Source organism: Neopelma chrysocephalum, unplaced genomic scaffold (assembly GCF_003984885.1).
Source record: "Neopelma chrysocephalum unplaced genomic scaffold, ASM398488v2 Primary Assembly neopelma1_67, whole genome shotgun sequence".
NCBI lineage: Eukaryota > Metazoa > Chordata > Aves > Passeriformes > Pipridae > Neopelma > Neopelma chrysocephalum.
The window spans coordinates 10,263,877-10,291,140 of record NW_020897726.1 but is presented as its reverse complement, the minus strand read 5'-3'; the positions used below and the strand labels follow the sequence as shown (position 1 = coordinate 10,291,140).

The 27,264-nt window shown below is 36.9% G+C and overlaps 1 protein-coding gene across 2 annotated transcripts in view; it reads right to left on the bottom strand.

The window, feature by feature from the left end:
- Window positions 1-1,855: 1,855 nt before the first annotated feature.
- Window positions 1,856-27,264, bottom strand: part of SP4 (Sp4 transcription factor) — a 27,835-nt gene continuing 2,426 nt past the window's right edge. For both annotated transcript variants that reach the window (XM_027684664.1, XM_027684663.1), the window contains exons 3-6: window positions 25,593-27,141; window positions 6,764-6,992; window positions 6,329-6,528; window positions 1,856-5,237 (exon numbers count right to left, since the gene is read on the bottom strand). In XM_027684664.1, the coding sequence (XP_027540465.1) occupies window positions 4,990-5,237; window positions 6,329-6,528; window positions 6,764-6,992; window positions 25,593-27,141 (2,226 nt within the window). In that variant the 3' untranslated portion in view covers window positions 1,856-4,989. The remainder of the gene's footprint in view (window positions 5,238-6,328; window positions 6,529-6,763; window positions 6,993-25,592; window positions 27,142-27,264) is intronic.

Genomic DNA, 27,264 nt, shown 5'->3' with positions numbered 1-27,264 from the left:
ATCTTGCTGTCCCTCTCTCCACGGAAAGTATTCTAGCAAGAAAAGATTGCACATAGTAGCTCTAGGTCCCCACAACATTTCCATACGCATTGACAGATCTCAGAAATCAGATATCAGATATCAGAAAATGATGCAAGTAGCTTTGGGGAAAGGGAAAGGAATAGGAAGCTGGGGCATGGAAGGCATGAAGAAATGAGGGTGATAGCAGGAAGTTCAATATGAATTAGATGTTCATATTACACACAGATAAAACCTCATCCTGGTATTTTTTATCTCACTGGACATAAAATTAAGGTAATGGAATAAATACAAAATGTAATTTCAGATAATTCTAGCAATGATAGTGAATCTACAGTTGCAGACAAAATTACTCAATTTGGTATTACACTTCATGCTTCACAGACTAGAAAAATCACACTTGAAGGTCATTCATCCTTAATGTCCTTATCTAAGAATCTGTTACATTTTCTTATATTGTATAATTGAAACGGTCTAAGTGGAGGACTAGTCTCTTACCAATAATGTAGAATCTGCTTCAAAACATGCCAGTGCCACTATACTAAAAAATTGGCCAATAAAGACAGATTAGTTGGTCAGATGCATTTACTTTGACTTATGACATAGTTTGACTTCAGTTAATAAGTTTGTCTGACATTCAAATAGAGTTTACTGAGACTTTAAGGGGTATTTCATCAAACACACAATAATATATTTTATATCTCAATAAGGAAAGATGATTCTGTCTTGCAGTACAAGGCTAGAAGTCCCAAATTTTAAATTCCATCTTCTTTTGGAAGATGGAACAAGAAAGTGGCCTTCTTCTGTGTAGATGTGGTGCTTAGGAACATAGTTTAGAGGTGGGATTTGCAGTGTTAGCTTTGCAGTTGGGCTTGACAATCTTAAAGGTCCTTTCCAACTAAATAATTCAGTGATTCTGTATTTATTTCTTCTTTTGTGAAATACTATTACTTGTTCACTGCAAAAAGTATGGTAAAGTTTATAATAAAAATTCTTTTAATATTTAAAAAAATAATTACTGTATCATTATGATTAGCAATTTAGTATACCATAAAAATTATTTTAGTATAACACAATGCAGAAGCCCGCTGACATTTCATTAAGAAAAGCTCAATATATTTTCTATGAGTTGAAGTCAGTACTTTCAGGTTTCCATTTATTTGTTATATGCACTCCTTGTGTGCAATACAATGACACTTCTGTTATTTATCTCTCTCAAGCTGAATTATCTCATTTTTAAAATTTTTATTTTATAACTGCATGTGTGTGTACATTCCTTACCTCAGAAAATTTTTTCCTTTGGCTATTCCTTTGGTATATTCAGGAATAACCGTAGCTTCCATTCGCAAGAGCTGAAAAAACCCCACAGAATTCATGCTGAGCTAGAATCTGCTGGTTTAATTCCCTGCTGGGAGTCTGCCAGTTGGGAAATGCTGACCAGCAAGTACAGGTCTTAATTACACAAATCCAGAAGCTGCTGCCAACCTTTCCCCATTGAGAAGCATTTGTTTTCTAGTGTTCTTCTTGACGAACAGATTATCACACAAACATAATTTATTGCTGCTTTATATTGTAAGCAATTAAATGAAGAAACCTTTTAAACTCAAGGGAATTTTAATAGGTTACTTGCAAAACGTTATTGCAGGCAACAACTTGTACAACTTGATTTTAGTTCCAAACCCACCAAAAAATTATACAAATCAGCATTGTAAAAGTGTCAGATTAATGCCTTACAGGCTTTGCTGGCAGAATTAATTTCTAAATTCTAGATGTGGGGAAACATTACTCTCATTTTTTTCCTTTTCCATTTTTTTTAGAAAAATTTACAAGTGAAATATTACTACAAAACTTTTTTTTATAAGGAATTTTTGCAAAACATTTACATTTTTACCATCAACTATTTTTCTGTTTCAAAATCATTATGTAGATTTAATACCCTATGCTGCACATCAATTCTTGCGGGATGACAATTCAGTGACATGCATAAAAAAACACCACAAGGCATTAAAATGAAGACTTAAATACAAATATTGTTACAATAAAACAGTTATAAAATTGAAAAATAGGACCTAAACATCATGCTTACTTAACTTTGACAAATTAACTTTTTCTCCTAGATTACACACTTTTATTACTGCTCTCATGAAAGAAGGTGATAAATAATGACTTAACACCAATTGCTAATGTAATCGGCAACACATACACAAACCTAACCAAAGAAAGTATATTGTAAGAAAAAAACTATTCTAACACTGGAGTTCTACCATGGTAAATACACTTTGCACTGATAATTACAATAAAGCAAAATTTTTAATGGTGGCAAAGGGAATGAACAGTGAAATGCCATTAAACAAGATACTACTGCACATCTGTGCCCTATTACTTACAACAGCTATATCCCACTGAGTCAAATAAAGGACATTGAAATTTACGATCCTTTTAAGACAGAAAAGTGGATTCAGAATGGTATGCAGAACAGACTGTCAAAATGTTTCTAATTCCAGCGGTAAAATGTGCACCTGCTAACACAAGTTAATGTACTTGGGATGCTATGAAGCCAACCAGATTTAGATTTGGATACATCTATAATAGGGATTCATTGCAGATTGAAAATTACTTCAGTTTCCTGTATGCATACGTAAGTATGCATGGAAAACATTACATATGAAATGGTTGTGCAGAATGCTTGTAACTTCAGTTTACAAAAACTGTTAACTTTTAGGAAACATGGTATTAATATTAGGAAAGTTCTTCTTTGCATAAAGAAATGTAGAGCACTGATTGTGAAGCATAATGATAAAATATATATTTGATGTTTTATTTCCTATATAATAAAATTAACAGTTAATACTACCTAATGTCCATCTGTATTAAATGTAACACCTAATTGATTCTGATGTTTTAAATCCAGATACATCAGTTAAGAGTACTTTAAATAAAATATACAAAATAATATACAAAACCCAACTAAAATTTAAAGACTCTGTTACAAGTCTAAAAAAGCTTTAAGAAACTTGAAATTTATAACCACAGTGTAAAATTGCTTTTCTTTTATCTCAAAGCTTTTTATGTAAACTGAAAGTATAAAATACCCTCAGCTTAGTATTTTGCTACAAAGGGCTGGCCTAAAGTGTACACAGTGTAAACAATGATTGGTATTTCTTTTGCTTCAAAAATACAGAAAACACCACAAGACTGATAAAGTGTTCAGATGAGAAGTATACATTTTTGAGGGAATGCACAGGGTATCTGTTATGTCTTGCAAACCAACAGCTACCACACACATTCTTCCTTTCGTAATTTGCACGAGAAAAAAACCCATCTAATCCCTCTTGCACTGTACTTCCTTTAGTTACGTAAAAAATATTTTGGTGTATAAATTTCTTTAAAAACTGGTCATGAGAATTTATTAACAAATGACTTTAGATGTAAAAGGTTACATTTATGCCACGGGAAGTAATTAAAAATCTTGAGTATGAAATATTTGGCCATCTTTACTCCTTGTATATACTGCAGTTTTCATATAGAAAATGCAGGTTTTGTTATTGTTTTTTTTCAATTTCCTCTATATTCACTGTCATATTTGAAAATGTAACCAAGCCCTTGAAAACAAAATTCATGTTGCAAAATATTTATCTTTTCTCAGTTTGTTTTGTAGTTGGAGGCTCAATATGAGTTGATAGGTAAAAGATATTTATTACCAGCCCACATATTATCCTTGAAGAGAAAATAGTGATATTTAGGAGAAAAGAGAGAAAATGTTTACTTACTTTTTTTTTTTTGGTTAAAATGTGACCATTTTTTCTTTGGCTATTAAGTCAAAGCACAAAGAACTCAGCACATTAACCACAACATAATAAACTAGTATTTACAGAGATGAGTTGCTGGAGAATGAGCTACAACACTCAACTGTCTGATTAATTTCCATGAATTCTAACAAAATTAAAACATCTTAATACCTAAAATTGAGTTTTTAAGATTAAGGTTACCTACGAGTTAGAGATGGGCCACAGATGTTTTAAAATACAGAATCACAGAACCATAGAGTGATTTGCATTGGAAGAGACTTTAAAGATCATCTAGTTCCAACCTCCTTGTCATGGGCAGTCATATATATAATGAAATGAATTACCAAAACTTGACACAATTTTTTTTGATCCTACGTAAAGATAACATTATTTTGTAAAATCTTATGTTAATATCTTTCTATGGTTTTATCTTTCCTACTGCATACACTAATTCTACATAACCGTAGCTCTCTACACAAAGAGAGTAATGAAAACACTGATTGTCATTTATGCACACTACTATAATGTAGTGGTCAAAATTAGTCTGAGGTCCACCTCAGAACCACTTCACAGCATGCATCCTCCAACTGCTTCTAGAGTAGTTCCAAAACTCGAGAAAAGATGGCCAAAATTAACTGATGTGTTGTATAGACTGAGCAAAAGCCTAACAAAAGCCTAAAATATATCCACTATTGTTCATCCTGTACTCAGTTTTGCTATGCCTTATGGGAAAAGGATGCTCTCACGAAAATATTACAAATTTATGTTAAAAATAAAGTACCTTCATCAAATGGTATTAATCCTAGTCGAGGTCCACCCTGTTTTACATTGATACTATCTGATTTTATAAACACATTAACATAGAGTGCTAAAATAGGGGGGTAAAGTTCACTTAAAATCGTTCCAGCATATACAGACATATAACTAAAAAAGTACAGTATGGAAATATTATTCCTCGATCTGGTTATCCAGTCATCAATTTGCGGTGTTTGTATCTTTGAAATTTTTGTCTTGTTGCACCGGTGTACACTTTCCATGCTGACCCTTCAATCTGGAACAGTTACAGAAGTCGTGACTGAAAAAATTATTTCCTGCTCTGTAATCCACTTTACCAGCCCACTTCCATATCCTGAAAGGTATGTAAACTTAAGTGCAGCACTAGGTGTCCATATAAATGATCCTTTCAGAATTCTTCCATGTTTGTTGAAACGTTAGGGGTTGCTGGGTTTGAATCTTGAGAAATGGCAGCAACAGTGACAATTCTTGGAGATCCAAGAACCTCAGTAACTGAAGAGTCCAGTTCTCCTGAGGTAACGATAGCAAGGGCTGTTCCACCACCCTTCTTGTTCTGATGAGTTTTGACATGTTTTGAGAGATGGTCACTTCGCATAAACCTTTTAGAACATTCTGGGCACTCAAATCTCTTTTCACCTTTTTTAAAAGAAGAACAAAACCAAAATGTTACTGAATGAGAGCACTGAGCGCTGCTTGATCATTTGAATGTGACCCTATTCTATTCAACATTTGAAGTGTCTTTAAAAGGATACAAAGTTTTCTTTTCTACCTGACTCATTTCCAGGTGTGTTCTGTTTAGTAACAGGCTTTTGGCAATCTAGTCTTCACTACTAAAATGTTCTCAACAATTATTTCCTATGCTGTGATTATCTGGTGAGAAGTTTGAATCTCAGGTCATCAGAGAATTTTCATAAACTTCCATAAATCTAACAGAGTGAGGGAGGTGAAAGCCCTCAAAGAACGACTTAGTAGCATTTTTTAGGAATACTCTTGTTATTTAGATTACAGGGATGGGAAGGGAATTTGGAAACATGAATCCCAATGCTTCATAAGGATGTATGAAATCTACATCAAGAAAGACAAATTCAACATACTAAAAGGTCCTATCAGTGTTCAGATAAAATTATCGCTTATGACACTGGGTGCTGTAAGCTGGCGAAGGAGGGACAGGGAGGGGGATGCCCTCCTGGGGCTAGAAATATGAAGGTTGATAAAATTCTCAGCTTCTAAAAGGTCCACTTTTCCAATCTGAACTGTTAAGAGAACTTGCTTTATCAGCTCCCACTTGAAACTTCAAGAAACTTCCCAAGAAGACCAAATCTAATGTACAGAGTAGGTTAACAAATTTCTTAAAGATTGAACTAGCTCAAGTGAGGAAATAATGACCCTGGTCCATAACCAGTCCTACACGGCCAACCTAAATTTGTTAAATTTAGATCAGGTACTAGTTAATGTACATCAGCTATCTGTGATGAAGTGGTCATCTTTCTTTAGCCCAAATAGAGAAGAATAGTTGAAACAGATCCAATTTAATTTGTACAATTTCATAGTCAGCTTGAATTGACAAAAACTGAAATCTACCACTTCCCCATTTTAAAGTTATTTTACTTACATTTAAGAGTAATTTTCAGATAACCTAACAAGTGAGAACTTTGATACCACTGTTTAACCATGGCCACTATGACTCAGACTTGCCATACTACGCATACAAGAGAGGGCTGACCAACCTGTGTGGGTTCTTCTATGTCTTTGTAACTCATCACTCCTTGTAAATCGCTTGCCACAAAAAATCCAGTTGCATATAAATGGTCTTTCACCAGTATGCCAGCGCAGATGTGCTCGAAGATGAGACGTCTTGCCATAAACTTTTCCACATCCTTCAATATGGCAGATATGTTGTTTCTTTTTTCCTGGCTCATTGCTGCCTCTAAAAAGATCATATTTAAACAGCCAAGTAGTTATATTCTAAAATATTATGAGCTATTGGGAAAAACATTTCATGCTAATAGAGACAATTATAATCCCCTGTCTAAAAAACCCCCCACAAATGTACTTTCTAATAGAAAGCATTAAAAATCTCGGCGATATAAGACAATCTCATGCCCAAATGAGGCAAGCTGTGATAAGATGCTAAAATACATACTGATCAAATTTACATTTACCTTCCTTCGCCCTCTCTGCAATTAGGACATGAACAGGCAACTCTTCTCAGTCTCTTGCCAGGCTGCACTTCCTGGTCAGAAGCTTGTTGAGCTTGTTGCAGCTGCACTTGTGTTATCTGATCAGGACTAACAGCACCAATTGCTGCATTAGCAATGCCACCTACTGCTACGGTAACAGGAGCTATTGTGGCTTGCTGTACTTTTACTCCATCCTGTCCTTGCTGTTGACCTGTAAAATAAAGTGTTTGTACCTTTTATTAGTCATTTTGATAAGTGAAATGCACCAATAAACATCCTGCATTTTGTAGAACAAAAATCCACCTAATGTTAAGGAAAGCCATAAACCAAGTATTAAATCCAGCCATTTTCCTGAAGCACTACCAGAGTACCTATGTGCTAGCTTAGATAGCCCTGTTTAATGTAATTTGTTATTAGAACAGCACATGACTGCAAATTACCAATTAAGAAACGTTAATTCGTTTAACAAGAGTTCTTTTTCTCAAAAGCTGAGATAAATTAAACAAAATCTTATGGAGAAATATTGTTCAATCGATTGCCAATTAATGTGTCTGTAATAACCTTTGAAAACATATCTGCATTCAGAAAACTACAATTAGCTAATTTTAAGAGTTGCTTTATAGCACCGGCAGAATTGTCACTCCTCTAACAATCTGTCCTGAATCAACATTGAGCCATAAAGAAACTTTCACAAAGAAAAAGAAACATTGTAGGACTAGACTTGAACAAGCTAACATACCAGAGCTTTCTTGGGATTGTTGTTTTGCAGGATTCTCCACCTGGGAGGGCAATTCTGGTCATATGTACAAATGGGGGGACAAGAAGCTGGAGAGCAGCCTCACGGAAAGAGATCTGGGGTTGATGGCAAGCTGTATATGAGTCAGCAGTGTGCCCTGGCAGGCAAAACGGCCAGCCGTATCCAGGGGTGCATCCAGCACAGCGCAGTGAGCCAATCAAGGAAAGTGACTGTCCCGCTCTACACTGCACTGATGTGGCCCCACCTCAAGCACTGTGTGCTATTTTAGGTGCCTTAATATAAGAAGAACATCAAACTATTAGAGTGTGTCCAGAGGAGGGCAACCAAGATGGTGAAAGGCCTCGAGGGTGAGACTTACAAGGAGTAGCTGAAGTCTCTTGGTTTGTTCAGCTTGAAGAAGAGAAGGCTGAGGGGTGACATCCACACAGTCTGCACCTTCCTCAAGGGGGGCAGTGGAGGGGCAGGTGCTGATCTCCTCTCTCTGGTGACCAGTGTTAGGACACAAGGGAATGGCTTGAAGCTGCACCAGGGGAAGTTCAGGTTGGACATTAAGAAAAGGTTCTTCACTGAGAGGGTGGATGGTCACCAGAACAGGCTCCCCAGGGAAGTGATCAAATGGAATTCTAAGATTGACTTGATGAATGAAGAATTCAGCTTCATTGCCTAAGTCCATTTATCTCATTGGCTTTCTTGATCAAAGGAAAACAGGATTACTGTCTTGATATTAAAGCAAAATAGAGTATTGTGATATAGGTAAGAAATGTAGTTTCTTGAGCAGCAGAGTAATATTAAGTTTGCTTTAAAAATTAGTACTATACAGTCTAAGAAAATAACATGATAAAATAAATCTGACACAGAGATATGACTTCCAGCTGCAATATGACAACACAATGCCAGTCCTGCCAGTAACAGGAATGGGACAAAATATAATTAGATGCTGCCATTTTTAAAAATTCAGTGCCTTCATTCAAATGGGAAATTAAAGGAAATAATACCTCCTTATTGAGAGAGTGTAATGGGCAACCAGAATTCCTTTGGACAGACTACTATATTTTAAGACTTGGAAGTCTTCAGTATTGAAGCATTCATTTAAAACTCAGAAATCCCTTGGAGGTAACATGATTCAGAGAGATTGTAATGGTTACTCCGACTTACTTCTCAACCATCCATAATAGACACCATCACTGGGGACTGGGAAGAACACTCACTCTGAAGTCCAAACTGCCCAGCTACTGAGTGAGTTCAGACACAACCCAGCACAGGACAATGACTACTTCGTTCACGTGATTGCTGAGGAGCAATAGATGCCTGGACAGGCTATCTTGTGTAATATGGTGCTAACAGCCATAGGTGAAATCTAACACAACCCCCTGCCACCACCACACACATGCAGGTAGTTTAGGACTGAAGAACATGATATACAGAGAACCTCCCAAAGTGACCTGACTTGTCCTCTAACAGGCCACTGTTGGCTACAAGAAATAGGGTAAATCTGTCTTTTGCCTAGGTCAGTACCAGGTTATTTTCACCAGAAGCACTGACCAAATTTTCCCAGTTATCTCCCTTGGTTTATGTCTGGAAGTTGCATCTGATATGCCTAGATATGAATATACATGAATCCCTTGTTTGCATAAGCAGGCCACAAATATTGACAGATGCTGAGTGTTTTGAGTTCTCTGAAAAGAACAAGGACAAACCCACAAGAGATAATGTTTGAATCCCACTTGCTGTAGGATAGATAGATAGTAAAACAAAAAAAATTCTAAAAAAGTCTGGTATTCGCAGCAGAGGAAAAATAATTACAGGTCTAATCTTGAGTGCAGAGTCCCCACATATCTATGACAGAACAAACTCTTTTCAGAATAGCAATGTACTGGAAATAAATTTATTTTCCATAGTCTAATGGGAAAGAAAAGCAGTCATGAGAATTCTTCAGGGAGCATATGATAGAGTAAGGAGAACATCATAATATAAATGCAAATAGTAATATCTAGTACTTTAGTCTAACACTGGCAGAAAAGGACACAAGAGCTTCCAAAGAAAGTGCGAGGTTCAGGGGCAACTCCCTGTCAGGCTGTTAAGCTGTTGAAATGCTGACCATGTGCTATAAATAGCCAGAGTCAAAAAAAGGCCAATAATTTATTTTTCTTATATCTAATGCTTATCGTATACGATAATGTGATTGCTTGCATTGAAAACCAGTTGCACTTTTTGGTGAGCCAAAGGGAAATGAAAAGGAAGAACTTGCTCAGCTTGTAATCTGTCCCAGAGTACAATCTGCTCACTGCTAAACATACCCAAGATGCAAACTCCTTTAATTCACAGAGCAGCACTACAAATGATGAGTCTGTGAACGGTCATGACAAAAGTTAAAGATGTAACAGATATTATGGCCACACCTACTGCAGCCTTTTATTCTTTTTTCACTACCAGTCACATTTTCAAGTACATTATTAAGAATTATCCTTCATTGTTACAGTCTGTTAGAGGGATGACTCCAACAATGTCACAAAGACCTCTTTGAGCAAAGAAGTCCTGTAACCTAACCAGTCTGTGGTCAGAACTCAGCTGAAATGGATAATTGTCTCTTCATTTTCTCTTTCTCTCTGATTTTCTTGAATTGATATTAAAGTTTCAATGCAACTTTTCCCTGGGCTGCCAAACCAAGGCTTTTCAAGCAAGGTGTGAATTGAGGCATTCAAACCCCGAGGATGAGGACTCCTTTTCTCACCCTATGACTAGTGATCAATGTCCAGCACGTAACTCTTGCTGGATCTGAACAATCCACATTTATAGGGAAGCCTGTTCAGTATTTCTAAAAACCCAACATACTGTGCTGATATATGCGAACCAACTTCACTCTCTAAGTCATGAAACGACCAACCACAGAAGAGTCTTCTGATACTTCAGAATATCAAGTACCACTGCTGAAACACACTTTATCAGTTCTGAACTTTCCTTCCCCCATGTGAGGACCAGGTGTATCTTGGAGTATAGGATACACACTACTGAGCTACAACCTTAATCTATTTATTAAACATAATATAGTGATATATCTGAGCAGAAATTCTTCACAGTAACTGTAAAGGTGATAATAAAAATACATAAGAGAAAATGCCAAATAAGGTTGCTCAGGCAGAAAATTACATTATCCATATGTTTTCAGTTAAACAGTAATTAAATGACTGCTCTTTAGATGGGATTAACTAGCTATTACATTTTTTATGCAAATGTTGATTTTTCTTCTTTAAATTAATCTCATGGAGTTGCTATTTTAAAATCCCTTCCCTTGGATTCCACTTACTAAATTCAGAACAGAACATTCTGAAACTCTGAAAATATCATACAAATTGCCTTATTTAAAGAATCACACCACAATATTCAATAAGCAAACCTAATTTTTGAGGTAAAAGAGTAACTGAAGGCAGCACACATATACAATAAATATTTTTTATCAGAGATTTACATAGTTATCAGAAAACACCGGGAAGCTCAATAATGTAATTCCTGGACTTAATTTTTGTTTAGAACTTCTGGGAGAGCATCCCAACAAGCTAGCACGCTAGTGATCTACAGGAGAGAAGTTTATCTATTCTCATTTTAAAGCTGTTAAACATAAAAAACAAGAACAAAGGATCTTGAAAATAAAAGGAATATATTTTAGACCACTTGAAAACATCTTTTCTCCTAAAGAAAAACTTCACAAAACAACTGACAAAATGTGCCCTAAATCTCAAAGTAAACCTGCTGTATACTTGAGTTGTATGGGATTTGGATTTTTTTAAACTATGTACTATCTACTATGGATCACTAAGGGCTTTAACTTTTACATCATTTGTACTTATTAAGGGAAGATAAAAGTATTTCATTATTTCTTAAATCAAGCCTACCAGAGAAAGATACTGAGAAAACTTAACTGCTGATATGAGTTTCTAAGCAGCCTACTAAATTAAATCAGGACAACATCTAAATGTTTATAAAAATTAGGATTTCTCAGTTGAGAGGATCTAGGTATAAATTAGCTTTTTATTTGAAAAAAAACCCAACAAACAAGCCTGCTTATTCTAAAAACAGGTGGTTGAGATAATGTTATCCACACAGGAATAGAACGATCTCCTGACACTTTCTAGAAGGAGAAAAAGACCTATCAAAAATATTCCATTTAACTTCTTACTAGTGGCATTAAAATACCATTTAAAGCCTTCCAGAAATTCTACCACAATCACGAGATTACTTGGCATTGCTTCTTCCCAATATACTCCAAACCACAAGACCTGATATCACTACATTTCACCATTCATAATCAAACCTTTCAGTAACAAGAGCTCCCAAGTTTCAGCAGGTTTCAGAAAGAGGTTTAAACAAATCACTGTATGAGGGAACCAAGCCACACTTCAGTTCATCTCTGTTATTCTATATGAGTTGTCAAAGCAGTCACTGTACATTTACACCTGCTTTTGGAAGGTAAAAAGTTTTTCTCAAGTTCCCATGGTTTCTTTAATAATGATTTTCTGAAGTTGTGAAATATTTTTGAATAACAAAATCATCACTGAACTTGTGTATGACTGACCTTTATTGTACATTCTGTAGGGACATAAAGTTACAACAAAATGTTATTTTATAACATTGATACAAAATAACACTGACACCAACTACTCCACTGCATTTTATTTTCTCTCAGGTCTAAGTTCTCTCTTTCTTTTGGATAGCAACCATTTATTTGACCACAGGACAAAATGCAAACAGCAAGGAAACCTGATATGGTATTTACTTTGCAAATCAAGTGCCATGAGACTCTCACTTATTGCAATATTACATATATGATTATGAATGAATGTAGTTAATGTTCTAGAAATTTTTAAGCTTCTCAAACAGAAGAACCTGCATGACTTTAGTCACCAGTCTTTCCCATTTAAAGCATTAAGTAAATGCATTACTTATTAGTGCAAGATACAGGATTATCAAGTTAAAGGATTACAAATCCTTTATTCTTCAGCATCACCTACCCAGCTTTCCAGTTTTGCAGTAAAACTGCATCTTAGCAGTTACGACTCATATACTTTCCCATACACGAGTTTGTAACACATTCATACAAGAAAACAGAACAACTTTAAGTAACTACTATGAAGTCAAATAATATATATACACACACACATATATCTCAATCACATTTTGAGTTAAAAACTGATTTTCGAAATAGTAACTCCAATAACAGTACCTGGATAACTAAAGAAAGCTAATGCACGGTACCTAAGAAGTACCTTCCTACAGAGTGAATGACTGCTGATCATGGTTACTAGGCTTGGCCATCCATCCTAAGACAAGTTTCCCTTTACTACACACTGCACCTGCACTCCTATTCTTGTTCACCTGAAGTAGCAAGCATGAAAAGCTACTCTCTGAGGCAAATAGGGCAGAAGGGGAAGAAAAGGACTTAACTTTAATGATCTACAGAAATCATGGGAATCAAGCATTAGAAAAATGGATCTTGGAAATAAGTGGAACTCAAGACTAAGAAAAGGACACTTTCAGGTTCTGCTACTTAGTTCCTCAGAACAATTTGATAGATTTCCTGTTGCTGTTGTGCAACCAACATTCAGCAGTCCAAAGAGGACAGCATTAATGACAGACTTATCTAAGTAGGGTGCACCTTACTGTAAAATCTGAGACACACTTTGCAAAATGTACCTAGAGCCACAGTGGCTAATGTTGCAAAAAAGAAAACTTGTTCAACTGCATATTCTAAAAAGCAACAAGAAGGTTGCAGTTAACATTCATAATTCAATGCCTATTACTGCAGGACAGCTAACTAAAGTTAATGATGATCTGCAGAGTTCCAAAGCTCTGCCGGCATCAGAGCTGATGCAGCAACTCACCCATTAACAACTTACTGATGCAAAGCAATGGAGAAAAAGGAGTTTCTTATGTCTCCTTGTCCTGCAAACACCAGGTACAGTCAGCTTGAAAACACCCTTTAATATTCTTTTTTCACAAAGACATAGAGATAATAATTATATATTTTATATATTTACTTGTAGTAAAATACATTTATAATATATGTCTATATAATGTAATAAAATAACACTTTTATTACGATATAACCAAGATTCTAACATTTTTTAAGTCTGTAGTAGTTTATAGTTAGAGATCAATTTTTTCGAAAGAAAACCCCAACTACTAGGAAGGAGGTTTCATGCTGAAAAAAGAAGTACAAATCATCTTTTAAAATTAAATATATGTGAAAACAACAGTGAGTTTCAGTATTTACACAGAAGATGACGCAGTATGCAAAAATTTGTCTCTCTCTTCTAGAGCAGTGGTTTATAACGATTTATGAAGAAACAATACATGACAAAAGAAGAATTCCCCAAAACAGAAACTATGCGAGCACTGATGCGAGGAACCCACATGTTCTATAGAGAAGATCAGTTTGTAGTAGAGAGAGGAATTGGATTCACCCAACTACTGCAAGAAATTAAGGTCATCGCAAATCACAGCATTGTGTCTAGATGCTACCAGAAGCAGGAAGTTTCCAGTACAAACTGCAGTGTCAACTAGACATGTGTCTTTTCTACTCCTACGGGGCACTACAGCAAGTTTCTATCTTTTGCCTGTGGCAAACTTTGACAAGATTTGTAAGAACTTATTATCTTCTTCAAAAGCTTCCTATGCCTCAGTGTGTTAAAAAATTACTGAACAGCATCATAATTGAACTTGATTTCTGTTAAAAATACCACTTAAAAGCATGAAATTTAAGGCAATAAAAACTTTGAGGGGTTTAAGCATCCTAAAAAAAGCATCCTTTAGTGCTATAATCTTTTGTGTTACCAATAATCAAACCAATGCCCAAAAAGTTTCACAAAGTTGCTTTAATGACTTTTCAAAAATGTAAGGCTTTACCAAAGTGCTGTAGGACAACCTGAGGTCACTTCAGTACTTTGAGACAGAAAAGAAGTTTTCAGGTAGTATCTTCCATTAAACTAAAAGCAAGTTTCCTTTTTATTACTTTATTAAACACAGGAAAGAGCTACCACAAATACAACGCAGAAAGACCTATACAAAACCAACATAAAAATCAACCACAGAGCTACAGTTTTGCAAAATTTAGTCTTGAACAACCAAGTAGAGGCTTCAGTTAAAGGCGGCAATATCTCTGGTTGTTTTGGATACTGTGACTTCAAATGGAAAGAAACTATGGTCAGTTTATTAGGTATTCTAAAGAAAGAGGTGGAACCAGAAAAATAACTTGTTATACTAAAGGCAAGAGACTTTTCCAAAAAACCCTTGATTTTTATCATCATTGAGTAAACAGTCAAAAAGAACCGTATTTAGGATGACTGTTCAAGAACACTTCTCTGCAGAAGAACACAAGTAGTTCCCCTTGTACTGAACCTTAGAGGAACAGATAACTGAAAATCCAAGTACCAACTGAGCTGCAAAGTGTCAGAGACGTTGCATGGAAACTAATGGCAGATCTAAGAAATTGAGGTTTTTAGGTTTACTCTTATGGAACATTTCCCTCTGCCCCATCACCTTGCCCCAACTCTCAGATTATTCTACAGCTTATAGCCACAACAGAATGTAGCACGTTTCTTTCCTTCAACTCTTCCCCCTAACTCTTAAACAGGGATAGAACTAGAAAGAAACTTGCTGACTGTCAGTCTCCACAGTCTGACCAGAGGACCTCAATACCTGATGAACTGAAACAAAACAAAACAGAGCACCTCCCCACCATCATCTCCCCCCCAACAAAAGCCTATCTTACACTCTTCTGCCATATGGAAACATAAATACTGGTCTCGTGTGGGTTTTTTGCATCTCCATTCAATTTCTGAGTATTACCACGAAACGGTAATAGCTGAATCTTGAAAGGACAGAAGAAGGTTGACATAAAAAAAAAAACCAAACATATGCTAAGTTGTCAGTATTCTCTTTGGATTTTGGGGGGTTGTGATGAGGGGGTTTTTGGTTGGATTTTATAGGATTTTTGACTATAGTGTAGCTAGCTTGCATGTTTTACACTTGACTAGAAGGTTCATGAATGTCCTTGAAATAAACATTTGGGCTACATGAAATGTTATGTTGATCAAGATAAGAGTAAATATGTCTCTATGTACAGGAGGGATTAGTTAACAGGTACATACCTACATGAAAAACAGAAAATCCTTTCAACAGAAAGGAAGATTGATGACTTTAAAATTAGTTTAAATTGTATAGCAGTTGATAATTTATTCAGACCAAAAAATAATGGCAAGGTGATTAGAAGTTACTATAAGGAATAAAACATTCATAAAACATTTTCAAAGACCTTATACAGTAAGACTAAATATAAGACACAAGCCTTGGTTTTATTAACAGTCTATGGGTAGATAGGTTAATCAATATTAAGACTAATTTATTTAACTGATTTTACTAAAGATGTAAAAACTGAAACTTTGTTATAGCCTTCACTAGGCAAGGACCAACAAAACGACATATTATAGAATCACAAAAGAAGAGCCATGTAAATCTCTAAGATTCAAACCCTTAGAAGTTCTGACATCTTCTGTAACACTGTTAACCCTATAAAACTATAGTTTTCTTTTTTGGTTCAAAACAAACTTAAAAGCTTCATGTTCTTGTGAATTACTTTCTGATGAGCAAAGAAACAAGACAATAAAGGCCCGTATTTCTTCAATATCAGTATTTTTCTAAAGGGAAAAGTGGTCACATCACTTGAAACTATAATTAAGGAAAGTCAGACTTGGACCTAGCATGTATCCCAAGTTTTTTTTGGCAGAAGGATATTAATTGGTAACTTTCTCTTCACAACAACTTTATACTCATGAAGATTAAATATGCATGTTGTAGTAAAATGTTTTTCTGATGACCAACTGATCAAAGTATACGACTGTTATCAACTCTCAGTAGTATTAAACATCAGTGGAAACTCCATTCTTAAGAACTGATGCATACAGAAATCAAAATAACTATATAACCACACCCCAAACCAAACTAAGCGTGTGCTCAGATGCTACATTTCTCAAGAGACTACAGATGTCCAGAACTACCATTTTGGTCAAAGTGTCATGACAAGGGGAAAACATTAATTATAAAAATTACATTTTGTTATGCAGTCCCAACTAGTTCGAAAGCTACTATGCTATAGCATATAATTCAAGCAACATTTATTAACTAAATTATTCATTAAAAATCACTGACAATTGAAAAACATACCTGATCTTCAATAATCACAGAATATCCTGAGTTGGAGAGGACCCACAAGCAGCACGAGTTCAACTCCTGGCTCTGCACAGGGCAACCCCCAATAACAACACTGCTTATACTTGAAATAATTATTCTCCTTAGAACACAACATGCTGTTCCATATATAGTTACATTTTTTCAATAATCACCATTGCCATTAAAGGTTTTTAATATATTAATCCAGTAAGAATTGATTTATGTCATCTACCAGCACCAAAATCATACGAAGCTTAGTACTCCATAATTTAAGTTAATGTGAGGAAGCTATTGAAATCAGATTTTTAACATGCTTCTTGTCTTTCCCTCATGCCAGGTGGTAATGGAAGAACAAGAAGGTTGGCTTAGTACAGATCTAAGCACCGTTTAAAAAAAGAAAAAATACTAACAGGCTGATGAAGATGTGCCATATCACTCAGTTTACATGCTTGAAATTTTATGAACAAAGAAGCTCAGCCAATTCATTTCCTGCTCTATATGCTCAGACTTCTGACAACAGGGAGTGAGGGAGGGGATGGTAAAACCCAATGTTCTCAGACAGTGTGTCTGTATTGATGAAACATTCTTATAAGACCACATAATCTAATACGGAAATACAACTTCAGTACCAATCTTCTCTGAAGAATTTAAAACTTACATTTTATTCTTGAAGTTTATAGCATAGAAATAGTTCATTATGAACCTATTTTACCTGGCAATTATGAGCGAAGTTGGTACTTGAAATGCTTTCCCTTCCCACTTTATTTTAGAAATAATGATGAAGTTATGCCTTGCTACTCACTGGTCAGGCAGAAAAGACTTGTTTTACTGAGGTGTTTTTACCAGGTTATTCTCCGTTGTCAATTTAGCTGAATAGTGTTCTTTAGGCATCAAATTCAGGACCTGTATATTGACATTTATTTTTACGGTACCATCACCAAGTGAAATGTTTGTTTTCACCAGCATAGTTTGTTGTTAAACTATTTCTGCCACTATTTTTAATTTCAGTTTAAGAAAACCTCATAACCAAAGCAATTTTGTCATTAGAAGACTAAATGCTTCTCCTGTAATTACTTTGAAGCATTTAAAAAGGATGCCAGTACCATAATATTTAGAACACTGTGGTTCTGCAACAATTCTCAGCTCAAGGCAACCTGAGAACAGTTGTGACCTTTCATGACTTTGGAAAAAGTATGCTACATTTCTATACTCCTCCCATCTACACTCTCAGAATGCCAAGTCACACACTGTGAAGCAAAAAACAAAGAAAGATTCCGTTTTTTTGGTTGGTTTTTCTTTTTTTTTTTTTTTTGAATATAGCTCAGTTCTTTATACTTATCTTTTTATTGCAGATTCCATAGCTTGAAGCTTGTTTCTTTCAAGGTATTTGCTGCATCTTGCTTGCCAATGAACATCCAGGGAAACACTGGATGTTATTTGGGGAAAAAAAAATCATCCAACCCCTACCCTTCAGCTCTTTTGACTTCCACGCTTAGAGTTCATATTTGCCAGTTTACTTGTACATAATGTGGCTATTTCAAACCCTTTTCACCTTCTTACCAACTACAGGCATCCCTCCTTGCTTAGCTACACCACTCCCTAACTCCTGTTTCCATACATATTCACTATAACATTAACACGAGCAAGGAGACCCACAGGATACATGTCACAAAAATGCATTTTCTTTCATTCAACAACATAAGCGTAATATTCTAACTTTACACTAAACACCTTTCCCTCCCTCAAAATCTAGCATATTTGATAGAGAGTAATAGACCGTGATGGTATGAAGATGAGTAAGATACTTTAAGTTTTCATAATACAGAGTTTGAGAACATTAAATAGAAATGTGTCTTATGCAACAACTAGAACACAATAAATTGCAGACAAGTATTGAGCACTTAAAAATAAATCCATCAAAGACTATAAAATATATTTCAAAACAAATATCCCACTTCTGGCTCAGGAAGGCCTGAGCTGCAGATCACTGAATGGTGGGAAGAGTATCTGAGCACTGTTCTTGTATGCATCACCTGCAGTCAGCATCAGGCAGGGTCAGAAACACCTTTGATTCTTACATCCCAGAATCATAGAATAGTTTGAGTCACAAGGGACCTTTAAAGATCACTCAGTTCCAATGCCCATGCCATAGGCAGGGACATCATCAACTAGATCAGGTTGCTCAAAGACGCAGCTAACCTCACCTTGAACACTTCTAGGGATGGGGCATCCACAGCCTTTCTGGGATACCTGTTCCAGTGTCTCACCACCCTCATAGTAAAAAATTTCTTCTCAATACATCCAATCTAAACCTCCCCTTTTTCAGCTTAAAACACCTGTACCTTGTGCTGTGACTGCAGGCAGGCCTTGGTAAAAAGTCTGTCTTCCCTACAAGGTCCCTCCGTATATTGAAGGGTTGCAATAAGGTCTCCCCAGAGTCTTCTCTTCACCAGTTTGAACAACTCTGACTCTCTCAGCCTGTCTTCGTACGAGATGGGTTCCAGTTCTCTTCATTTTCATGGCCCCCCCTGGACCTGCTCTAACAGATCCATGCCTGTCTTCTATTGGGGATCTCCTCCCTGGACACAGTACTACAGATGGGGTCTCAAAAGAGTGGCAAAGAGGGGGAGAATCACATCCCTTGAACTGCTGATGTTATTTCTTTTTATGCAGCCCAGGATACAATTGGCTTTCTGGGCTGCAAATGTACATTGCCAGCACATATCCAATTTTTCATCTGCCAATATGCCCAAGTCTTTCTCCTCAGAGGTGTTCTCAGTCCATAAGTCCACCACCCAACCTATACTGATATTGGAGATTGCCCCATCCCAGTTGCAGGACCTTTCATTCAGCCTTGCTGAAGTACATGAGATTCACATTGGCCTACTTCTCAAGCCTGTCAAGGTCCCTCTGTATGGCAACCCTTCCCTCAAGCACATCAACTGCACCACTCATTTTGGTGCAATCTGCCAACTTACTGAGGGTGCACTTGATCCCACAATGTTATTAACGAAGTTATTGACCAGTATTGGTCCCCTGAGGGACATCACTGACTACTGATCTCCATTTGGAGATGGAACCATTGATGTGGTGGCCATCCAGCCATTTCCTTATCCATAAAACTCATATCTCTCCAAGGCTACTGTGGGGGACTATGTCAAAGTCCTTACATAAGTCATGGTAGGTGAAGTAGATGATAATCAGCTGCTTTTCCTTTACCTACCAATGCAGTCACTCTGTCATAGAAGGCCACCAGATCAGTTAGGCATGATTTATCTTTTGCAAAGACACGTTTGATGAAGATTTGGGACAACATATTGGTTGTGTCTAATTCTCCTCTGTCACCCATATGCCTTGACATACTTTGCAGGTGTGTTCCATGATACATATGAGGCTTACTGGTTAGTAGTTTTCAGGGGTCTCCTTTTTACCTTTTTAAAAATAGGTGTGATGTTTCCCTTTTCCCAGTCACTATTCTTGAGTGACATAATTTCATCTTATAAATTTTATTCCTATTTAAAGGATTTGGTAGAATGTTTCGAACTCCTCTGTGAACTTTGATCCAGAATGATAGTAATATTTAAACAAGGTCTTCAGTTTTTTGAACAGCAAGTCCTAAAACAAGTGATTGTCACACAAGAAGAGTTAATAAAGACAGAAAGGGAAGAGAAAGCCTTGAAGACAGGCTGAAGCTGGATGCAGACAAATGGGAAAAGGCACAAGAAATCAGGAGACCTCAAGGTACTGACATATTGCATAACTACTAAATGCAGTGAAGTGAAAGTAAATGGTCAAAGAAAGAAATGCCTTAGTAACTCACATTACTGTAGAGTATGAAACAGAAGGGCAAGGCTTATTACATTTTTAAAGCACTCCAATAAGAACACTTGGCATTGGATTTCATTGTCATTAATATCTGTTTTGGAGTCCACAGCACATCCTTGCAAAAGACTTAAAACTAGCCAGTTGTAGTAGTGCTAGGCAATAGACTGCTCCACTGAACAGAACTCATTGCTTCAGGTTATTTTGGTCAACAAACTCCAAATTTCCCATAATTCAGGCCATGTCACCACTCAAAGAAAATGGCTTGAACTTGTGTTGCAAGATGATGGAATCTGGTGACTGTTGCCTAAAACAAGTAAAAAAGCTTGGAACAAGTATACATAAAACACAAGTAATATTTTTCACTATTTTAAAACAAGAGCATCTCATTCACTTTTGTAAGGGACAAATACCTCCATTACCATGTAACAAAATTACTTCAAGCTGTATAATTAAGGTAGATAGGAGTTCGATCTACTATTTTTTCCTCATAAGAAACAGGGAATTATTCTGAGAGACAAAAAAAACTTAAAACCAACAAACCAACCAAAATAATTTAGCCCACCAAAACGAAACAAGGTTATGAACTGTATATTTTTCTTAGAGTCATGTAGTACTAAAATGAGCTCCTTTCACATAGTCACATTGTTAATTAACACATCTGAACAGTTGGAAGGGCCTGAAAATAAACTTTAAAAAGGCAAAAGATACCTTATATTAAGAAGGGGATGGGGGTCAAGTATAGGAATCCTTTGCATTTGCATCTGCAACTCTCACAGCAGGAGCTCTGAAAAAGAGCAAGGGCACTGTGCAGTACTTGCCTGTCCCCAAGCTCATAGAGGCTAAATTCAGAAGGCCACCACCTATAACATTCCAGGCTACCCCCTTCCACAGGGAACCATGTATAAAACAACAACAATTCACACAGCACAGAAGTGAAGTTTACTTTGTATAGAACTAGCTTGCTAAAGGCCGTGACAGGTACTGATCTCACAGCAAGGCAGGTATTTGTAGATCCCTGCAGGTTCAAGTAAACACAGTTGCTTTCATGTAGTCTTTTGTTTGATTAGCTCTTAATTAAATAATGGTTTAAATGTCTGGTTTTAAGACTCATAAACTTAGTTTTTGTCTTCTCATCCAGCTTTCTTCTGTACAGTTAATTACTCATTTGACTGACACTTTGTACATCTTAACAAAATTTCACAGAATCACAGAATGATGTAGACTGTAAGGGACCTCTGGAAGGCATTCAGTCCCACCACCCTGCTCAAGCAGGGTCACCTACAGAAAGTTGTCCAAGACCATGTCCAGACAGCTTTTAAATATCTCCAAAGATGAAGAGTCCACAACTTCTCTGGGCAACCTGTGTCAGTGTTCAGTCATTCTCACAGTAAAAAAGCCACTTTCCTCTGCATCACTGATATTGAAGGAGTTTTCCCTCAGGCCAGAAAATGAAAGGATGCAAGAACTTCTCCGCTTTGCCCTGCTTTTTGACAACATGGAACATATAACCCAAAGTATGATACTTACCAAGATCAGTGTTTGAACTTTTAACTGAAAAACACAATAAAAAACCCCAAACACACATGTTTACAGTACACTTTGAGTAACAAAGGTCATAAAAAGCAGATCAAAATATAATATTTACGAGAAGATTTTAATATTTTTCCTTCCCAATGTGAAATTTTTCTGGTTTGGAATTTAAAATCCATTTGACAAAACAAAAAACCAAACAGACAACAACAACAAATCAACAAAAACCACAACAATCCCCCCCACATTTTTCAAAATTGTTCTATAGTTTAACATTTTCTATTATAATTTTAAATTAAGAATTTTTTTGCTTTACTATTTAATTTACTACTGAAAAATTATATATCTATATATACATATATAAAAGTACCTAAATTACCTCACTGTGGAAATAACTATGAAAACCACTATTCATGGAACAGGAATATGACACAAATACAAGAAAAAAATATTTATTGTGATTTTTAGTTTTTTTCCTAGAAACTCAACTGGCTTGATCAAAGGGGTTTCACTGAATGACAAAGTAACTTTTTTTCCCTAACAAAGTTAGAGGACCTGAATCAGTGCATGGGGTGAGTCCTTCACTTAGTCTTCTTCCTAACATTTTCTGGACATCCTCCATATAGCTAATTTCTAACACCTACTGCTCATTTGTAGCGAATGATCTACTTCTGGAGAGTTCAACTTATTTTCAAGACACTTCATACTGGCAAGCTCAGGTACTGCAGAAAAGAATGGAAATACCAGTCTGCAGAGACAGGTAACTGAGCTGTTTATTTTTTCAAAAGGTTTCCTATAACAATAATAACAAAAAGCGCTTCAAATAAAAAACAGCAAATCTGAGGAAGTTAATAGCACTGACTAAGTCAGCTTACTCTTTTTAAGTGATAAGCAAAGTTTAGATCATAGCATATTTGTAATTTTCTATTTCATAACCATTGTTTCATTGAAATCTTAGTACAGCATTAAGAGCACATCATGCTTTTCACTCTCCTTTCCATGCTACTATGTCTCTCATTCCCAGAGTGTAGCATCAGGAAGTTACACAAGACAGAAGCAGAGACAAATAAGAGAAGGCAATTATAACTAATCTCTTGCATTCACAAAGCTTGTTCTTTCTCCAAAACCTCATGTCTTGGGGGGAGAAATAATACCTTATTGACTAGGTAAAGGAGAAAAGGTCAGAAGATGATTGTAAGGGCGGAGCACCTCTTCTATGAAGAAAGGCTGACAGAAATGGAGTTGTTCAGTCTGGAGAAAAGGCGGCTTCAGGGAGACCTTAGAGCACCTTCTAGTACCTAAAGAGGCTACAAGAGAGTTGGAGAGGAACTTTTTACAAGGGCATGTAGGGTTTTCTACAATGAGGGTGGCAAAATATTAGAACAGGTTGCCCAGAGAGGTGGTGGATGCCCCAGTCCTGGAAAACATTCAAGGTCAGGTTGGATGGGACTCCGAGCAACCTGATCTAGTTGAAGATGTCTGTGATCACCGCAGAGGGGTTGAACTACATGACCTTTAAAGGTCCATTTCAATCCAAACCATTTAATGATTCACTGCTGCCAGCATAAAATTAGAAGTGCTACAGAAACAGGCATAAGGCCTACCTGGAGCAAGGTGGCAGAGGGTGGAGAGGAATTCAATGGTCACAAAGCTTAAGTCTAATTAACATACAAACACTGTATGACTAAAGCTTGGCTTGTCCAGGACCGTATTTGTGACTCATTCCCCTTCTTTCATCCTCAATTACAAATCTCAATCCCTTTATTTTCCAAAAGACATCATATTTGAGCAGAGGTAAGGTCCATATAACCAAGAGGGATGAGACTCAGAACCTCTTGCACTAATACCTGCTAGTGTGTAGTAAACAGTTGTACATGATTAGTAAGCAGGAAAAAGCCTGCATTCAGAAAGGTTCTTCCTACACCCCCAAATCCAGGCTGTTCCCAAAGCAGGCTTCCTATGAAGAGTCCCCTACCAAACTAGAGACTATTGGCTAATAACAGTGGTCAAGCAGCACCTTTCCATCAAAGAAAAAAATATTCCAAGGCACATAGGACTGCAAGATGTAGCAGTTGCTCAGCTCCTGCTAACCAAAACTTCTCTTAGAACCATTACTAAACACAAGGTCAGGATTTTAATTCTGGTTACCCAGATTAACTCCTGTGGCACTCCTTAAATAAGCCAGGTTTAGTGCATCTAACTCAGCTCTTAGTATTTCAACATGCCATTGAATGCCAAAAATACCATAGCAGATGAAATTCTCCCAATGGCAAATTTCTTATTATCAAACAATGTACAGTCTCCTCAAAAATATTTCAATTAAAGACCACAATCCTTTGCCCAGTTAAACATTTCTCATCTTAACATATGATTATAAAAAACCAAACAGTTTAAGAGTCAATATGATACTAACGTTTGCTTATGCAGACTGGACAATAGTTAAATATGAGTTTTTTTCTTACCGTTTTATACTAAAAAGCTGTGCCTATAGTCAGGTTGTTGTTAAGACAACAGTCTTCTGTAACTACTACAATAGAAGACTTTTACTTGTATGACAAACCCAAGCTTATGTAAGCAGTTATCAAGCTGGCAAAGACAACCTCTACCTAAATCAAGTTTTATCTGAAACATTAAAAGTTGGCAAATTTTACAGAGTTGCCCCTGTGGGACACTGCAGAGACCTTGCACAGAACTTACCGTAGAACTAAGCTTAGTTATCCAGCCTAGAGCCTTTTAAGAGCTCCTTTCCCAGCTATTAGACCAGCATAACCAAACAGGCATTTCATAATACTTATCAAAAGTTCATCAGCAAGTACTGAGGTACAGTTATCAGCTGTTTTTATTTTTATTTAAAAGACAAGTCACACAAATTATGCTGTGCATGAGCACACCTTATTCCACTCAATCTCTTTGCAGAATTCAAACTTTTAAGGGAACAATTTTATGAGCTAGTGCAGCATGCAATGAGTAGCTCCATACAAATGCATGCCAGGACACAAAGTATCCCAGTTTGCATATCCCAGTCACTTTTCGCACTCTACATCCCTCATACAGAGATTAGGAATATTGCTTGGTTGGAAAAAGCTTTTTCTTATTGTTTTTCAAACATATCAAAGCTCTAACAGTAAAGTCTCATGTGTGCCTTTGGAGTCTGCATGTCTTTAGTAAGATGGAGGACAGAATCATTTAAGTATAGTTTATTAAATGCAAACAGTTCCATTTCAATTGACACAACTGGTAATAATAGCTCAATGTTTAGCAAAAATTTCAGATATTTCAAAATCTGAATTTTAGTGGTAAGTGCAAGATATTTCCTCACAGTTAAGGGTTTAATATTTATTACAAAAAATTCCAGAAAAAAAGTGTTAATTTAAAACCAATCTTGCAATAGCAAAAATACCCCACAAAAACACAACCACCCACTACAAACAAAACAAAAAACCCAAAACAAACCCAAAACTTGGTCAGACCACTCACCTGCAACGCTGGTAATGGTAACAGGAACTCCTTGAACTTGAACACCTGCAGCACTCAGGTTGGCAACACTTACTGTTTGAAGATTAGGTACTGAAGCAAGCTGTGCAGCGTTCAGAGTGATGGGAGTACCAGCAACAGCCACCGGAGCAATCTGGGCAATGGTTGTGCCACCACTTGAAGACACAGGGGTAATGGTTAGTTGTTGGGGTAACCCAGCATTTTGAACTTGAAGGTTTGAAAGGCTTTGCAGATTCTGAACCTGCACAGTTTGCCAGCTGATCTGTCCTGATGGTGTTAAAGTTGGAGCCCTGATGAGCACCTGAGTTGGGCTCACTGCCTGCAGCTGAACATTCTGCAAAGGCTGCTGCTGGATGGTCTGTATAGTCTGCCCTGACTGGAGCTGAAATGACTGTGGAGGAATGGCCTGAATAATCTGCTGTTGAGGCTGCTGGATCTGTATCTGCTGCAGAATAGGCTGACCGACGATTTGGACCTGCTGAAGGGAACCTGACTGATCCTGCACGCTCTGCAGTCCATTGGACTGAAGCTGACTGGAGTTCTGGGCTTCGGAGTCTGTAGCAGTTGTCTGAGGTTCTTCAGTCGCCTGCTCTGAGCTGCTGCCTGCTGTGCTTGTGTATTGGCCTGTTTCTGCAGAGCTTACCAGTGTGTCACTGCTAGTCAGAGATGTTGAGGCAGTGGTCGTAGCGGTGGAAGATGAAGAAGGAGACTCTGGCATGGTAGTACCAGAGGCAGAAGTGACAGGTGTAGACGCTAGCTGATTTCCATTGGAAACTCCGCTCTCAGTAGACTGGCCAACTTGCCCTGAACTTCCTCCAGTGGCAATATTGTTAATCACAGGCAACGCCAGGGTTACTCCACCAATGTTTATGGGTAAGGTTGTTACAACTTGCGCCTGAGTACCAGGAATAGTTTGCAGTTGCAGTGGTATGGAAACACCAGGCCTAATTTGGACTGGAACTGTCTGATTTGCTAGGTTTTGAGCAATAACATTCCCCGAAGCTGTCCTGTTTGCAGTTGTAAGGATAGCTTGATTATTCCCTGCAGGAATAAGCTGAATTTGACCCTGTATGTCTTGTAGACCAGTAGCATTAGATGGATTGATTTGACCTTCTGTTGCCTGAATCTGTGGGATCACTTGGTATTGGACACTACCGCTTGGATTTTGTACTTGAATGACTTGGAACTGTCCAGGGGTTGTTGAAGAAGAATTGCCTGATTTAGTTTTTGAAGGAGATGCACTTCCATTGTTACTGCTGGAGGGACTTGCTGCACTTGAGGCAACAGAAGATCCTTGTTGAGTAACATTATTTTCTTTTGAAGCAGAAGGTGCAGCAGCAACAAGCTGCCAAGCGTTTCCAGCAAGCTGAGTTGTTACCAATTCCAACTGCTGTGGCTGATTCTGAAGCTGCACCAAACCTTGATTTGGGTCTATAATAATCTGCTGCTGTCCAGTTCCTTGATTCTCACCAGGAGTTCCTATTTTGCTGCAAGTGGCTGCTAGCAAAGCAAGAGGTGAAGGCTGAGAATCCTGTCCATAAAGAGAGAAAACAGAATAGATTCAGAAGAGCTTGAGTAGGAACCACCAGAAGAAGTGAGCATTAAGGTTTGCACAGGAAGCAAAAAAAAAAAAAAAAAAAAAAAAAAAAAAAAA